Below are 4,982 nucleotides of genomic sequence, written 5' to 3' on the forward strand. Positions count from 1 at the left end.
CATAATTCATGCATTTATATTCTTAAAACTTTTATTTAAATTTAGAATATTAAACAAATGACAAATATTTTCTGTAGTATCAGAGTATATATTTTATTCTGTTTTTAATGTATGTGTTTAAAGCACAGTTCTGTTTTACAAATGTAAAATGTGAAAGCCAGTGTCAGCTTCTTGGGTTATTATCTCGTTTTGTGTTTATTAACATAGTTTTTATGTTACTAGTATACATTTTAACAATAAAATGTTTTCTATTTTAAAATATGGGTATAGCATAACATTCAGTTAAACATATCTGTTATGGTTCATAAAAATAACATCCACTGAATGTATTCTGTTGATTAACCAAACATCTCCTCTTTGTCTTTTTGGGTAACAGCATGCTCCTACTTCTCTTTAATTAAATGACCTTACCTTATATTTGTCTTGACTGGCTTCTGTTTACAGAAATTGTAAACCAGTTGAATGCTCTGAGCAGCTTAGATGAAGATCAAGATGACTGCATAAAGCAAGCAAATATGCCTTCAGCTAAATCAGCCAGTTCCTCTGAAGGTCTAAGAGCTTTCCTCCTTTCTTTCTGCTTCTGATTGCCTGTATTTACTGTGACCTGCTACCTCTTGACTTCTGTCTGTACTTAGCTGTCAGTTTTGTCTTTGTGCTTTTCCTTGAATGTTTTCTTTGGTAATTTGTAGTGCACCAACAGGCAACAAGATAACAGAACTTATCTTTAGCAAAGTCTTGTGTCAGGATCCTTGATAGACAGTGGTTTTAAAACATTTTCAAAGTGCAATGTCATATAACATTGCTATTTCTTGAGTGTGTTTATATGTTATAAATATATTGTTTTTAGAATATTTGCTTACCATAAGCCCGTTTCAGTTATTCCTGTTTGGGAGTGAGGCATGTATGTCAGCACATTTTTTATTGGCTCAAATTAAATTGAGATGGAAGTTTCTTTAGTATATAGTTCATTATCTGACATAATTTTTAATTAATATTCAAATGTTTGTTTTGTTTTATTTGAAAATGTTGGTATGCTACAAAATACTTGAATGGCATTCTGTCATTGGTAAAATGCTATATACTATTATTTGCAGGTGTTATTCGTGTGAATTTTTACCATTTGAAATGTTTCACAAATGATCAATACTTACACTTAACCGTAACAGGAAACTAACCCATATGTTTATTTTCAGAGCTTATCAACAAACTTAACTTTTTGGATGAAGCAGAAAAGGACTTGGCCACCGTGAATTCAAATCCATTTGATGACTCTGATGTTGCAGAATTAAATCCATTTGGAGATCCTGACTCAGAAGGTAGCAAGTTTTTCTGTCCTTTTAAAGTCTTTGTATAGTCAAGTTGTCTTGAACTGTAAGGGCAGGAAAATATATTCTTAAGAGACTAACAAAAAAAATTATTGTTTATAATGATGTTGTGTTCAATGCCACTTGGAGTTGATCAGCAATTCTGGGTCACTTCTATGGAATTACTTTTAAAGAAAAAAGAAAGCCTTGCGTAAACATTTACATGTGGCTTTACGAGTCTCATTCATTTGGTTTACCAAGTAAGGTCAGGGATATACTGATTTTGGGGTGGTGGGGGTAGCTTCTCTATATGGATCATTTTCCCTGACACTCAATCTCATGAGCCCTTCTGACCCTAACTGTATCTCTCTGGCTGAGATTCTCTAGCTGAGAATTAGTAGTGAGAGTGAGTTATGCATGTGAAAACATGGAGCAGAGAGTAGGTTAAGATCTGCTGCTATTATATATATACAGCATACTCGTGAGGTGTAAAACCAGGGATTTTTTTTCCTGAGTCATTTTTCTTATCAAGTAGTTTTGAACTCATAAAGCCTGGCTAAGGGCTGTTACAGAAGTGAGACTTCCGTTTGATTGAACTTTGTATGCTTAACATAAATGCAAGAATGATTAACCACTGTTTACATCTTTTTTGACTGTGTCTGAGAAATCTTCCTGAGTTTTAAAGAATTTTGCTACTGCCTGTCATGGTGAAAATGAGGTTTTAGCTTCAGGATTCACTCTGTTATAGCAATATCGTTTCATAATTCTTTCTCCTTCTCCTCTTCCTTTACTTTCTCCCTTCTTACCAGACTCCAAATTATTAATAGGAAGTTTGTATTCATGAGTTTTTATTTTGTTTGAAGGCTATATATTATGAACGTATTTTAAATCTTAAAAAGGTTACAGTAGCAAGGCATGGTGGCTCACGCCTATAATCCCAGCACTTTGGGAGGCTGAGGCTGGCGGATCACCTGAGGTCACGAGTTTGCAACCGGCCTGACCAACATAGAGAAACCCCGTCTCTACTAAAAATACAACAAGTTAGCCCGGCATGGTGGCGCATGCATGTAATCCCAGCTACTAAACCCCGTCTCTACTAAAAATACAACAAGTTAGCCCGGCATGGTGGTGCATGCATGTAATCCCAGCTACTCGAGAGGCTGAGGCAGAAGAATTGCTTGAAACTGGGAGGCGGAGGTTGCAGTGACCAAGATTGCACCACTGCTCTCTAGCCTGGACAACAAGAACGAAACTCCATCTCAGAAAAAGAAAAAAAAAAGTCACAATAAATCGTAGAGGCAGTCAACAACTACCTCTTTTCATAGATTAGGAGGCTGAGACCGAGAGAAGTTAAATGATTTGACTTTAGGTAAATGGAAGTGGAGTTGGAGCTAAGATTCTTAATCAGGTATCTTCTTTTGACCATACAACTTCTTTATTTTACACTACATACAATTAAGTATATTGAGTTCAAAAATATTTACAAAATGTTTGAGACATTCAGTATTTGAACTTTCTATTTTAAAATCAAATAAGTTTTCTAAATGTAAGTCTGTTATCAGAGGTATAAAAGAGAGTGGCAAACAACACATAAGATCACATTTCTATGTAGAAGAGGTAAGCCAGCCTGATTCAGAATCTTTAATTATACCTGTAGAGCCAAACAAATACGTGTCAACCAGAGTTCTCTTTAAATATTGCCTATTAGAATCTTTGGAGTAAGTATTTTTTATTATAAAATATTTTATAAAATAATTTATCTTTATTGATTAAAAACTTGCAGCCACAAAACAGAAGTATTTGGGAAGAAAAAAATGTGTTGCAATTGTTCAGATGGTTCTTTTTTTGCTTTTACAGCTTCAGTTCTCCTCTTATATTTATGTGCTTGAGTGGCTATTTTTTTTTTTTTTTGGAGACAGAGTCACGCTCTGTCGCCCAGGCTGGAGTGCAGTGGCACAATCTTGGCTCACTGCAACCTCCAACTCCCGGGTTCAAGCGTTTCTCCTGCCTCAGCCTCCTGAGTAGCCTGGATTACAGGTGCATGCCACCATATCCAGTTAATGTTTGTATTTTTAGTAGAGACGAGGTTTCATCATGTTGATCAGGATGGTCTCAATCTCATGACCTTGTAATCCACCCACTTTAGCCTCCCAAAGTGCTGGGATTACAGGTGTGAGCCACCACACCTGGCCCTTGAGTGGCTTTTTTAGAAAGCTATTAAATGTAGGCCGGGCACAGTGGTTCACACCTGTAATCCTAGAACTTTGGGAGGCCAAGGCAGGTGGATCGTTTGAGACCAAGAGTTTGAGATGAGCCTGGCTGACATGGTGAAACCCGTCTCTACTTAATATACAAAAGTTAGCCCAGTGTAGGGCACGCACCTATAATGCCAGCTGTTCGGGAGGCTGAGGCAGGAGAATCACTTGAACCCAGGAGACAAAGGTTGCAGTGAGTCAAGATCGTGCCACTGCACCCTAGCCTGGGCGACAGAGTGAGTGAAACTCCGGCTCAGGAAAAAAGAAAGAAAGAGAGAGGGGGGGAGGAGGAGGGGAGGGAGGAGAGGGGAGGGAGAGGAGTCTTCTCTTAAACCCACCTTTGTTGCCTATTCTAGCATCTTCAAATCTTGCTCTATAGTTTGTACACTTTCTTGCTTTTGGTGTTGTAACTGATGAATTTGCTTGGATTAAATTTTGCAATCCTATTCCTGAAAGAAATAAAATCTTATTTTATTGACCCATTTTGTCAATTTCTTAAGCATTTGAGCCCTGATATTTGTTAATACAAAATTGGATAGGAAAAACTTTACAGTCTCTCTTCTCTTATGGAGAAAAGAAAATGCTTAATTTACATGATTATAAAGATTCTAGTGGTGGTAAGTTTGAATATTATCATGGTATTACAAAAGATGCTATTGCTGAGTCTCTTCTTTAATGTAGGCTATGTTTAAATTCATTTCAAGTATTGCTTTACTATGACTTTTATGACTTCTCTTTCACACTTTTACTTGCTTCACCATGGTGTACAGAATTTCAGCTCAGAATTTCAGCTCATTTTACGTTCTTTTCAACATAAAGACAAATTTTCTGGGCTAACATCTAGAGTATACGTAGTTTGATTTTAAAATATGAAAGTCATTGGCCAGGTGTGGTGGCTCACACCTGTAATCCCAGGCCTTTGGGAGGCTAAGGTAGGCAGATCACCTGAGGTCAGGAGTTCAAGACCAGCCTGGCTAACGGTGAAACCCCATCTCTACTAAAATACAAGAAATTAGCCAGGCATGGTGGCGTGTACCTGTAATCACAGCTACTCGGGAGGCTGAGGCAGGAGAATATCTTGATCCCGGGAGACAGAGGTTGCAGTGAGCTGAGATCGCGCCATTGCACTCCAGCCTGGGCAACAAGAGTGAAACTCTATCTCAAAATAAATAAAATAAATAAATAAATAAATAAATGTCAGTCATAAAATTTTATAATAGTCAGATTAAGTTGTTTGAAATGTCACTTAGGAAACAATTAATTTTCTTGAGAATTTCAATAACCAATTTCCTGCCTTCCTCTCATAGAATACTTTAGCATTGCATAGTATAATTAAAATTACTTCTAAAACACTATGACTTTTGGCTTGCTGAAATTTTTCTACAATTTGATAAAATATTTTTATCAGCAAATCTTAGACAGT

General features: G+C 36.8%; 1 protein-coding gene across 1 annotated transcript in view; it reads left to right on the forward strand.

Moving 5' to 3' along the window:
* EHBP1 (EH domain binding protein 1) overlaps positions 1-4,982 on the forward strand; it is a 349,810-nt gene that overhangs the window by 147,612 nt on the left and 197,216 nt on the right. The window contains 2 exon segments of the mRNA XM_017891714.1: positions 445-549; positions 1,194-1,316. Of these exon segments, the coding sequence (XP_017747203.1) occupies positions 445-549; positions 1,194-1,316 (228 nt within the window).

This window comes from Rhinopithecus bieti, unplaced genomic scaffold, assembly GCF_001698545.2.
Source record: "Rhinopithecus bieti isolate Rb0 unplaced genomic scaffold, ASM169854v2 scaffold_21419, whole genome shotgun sequence".
Classification (NCBI taxonomy): domain Eukaryota; kingdom Metazoa; phylum Chordata; class Mammalia; order Primates; family Cercopithecidae; genus Rhinopithecus; species Rhinopithecus bieti.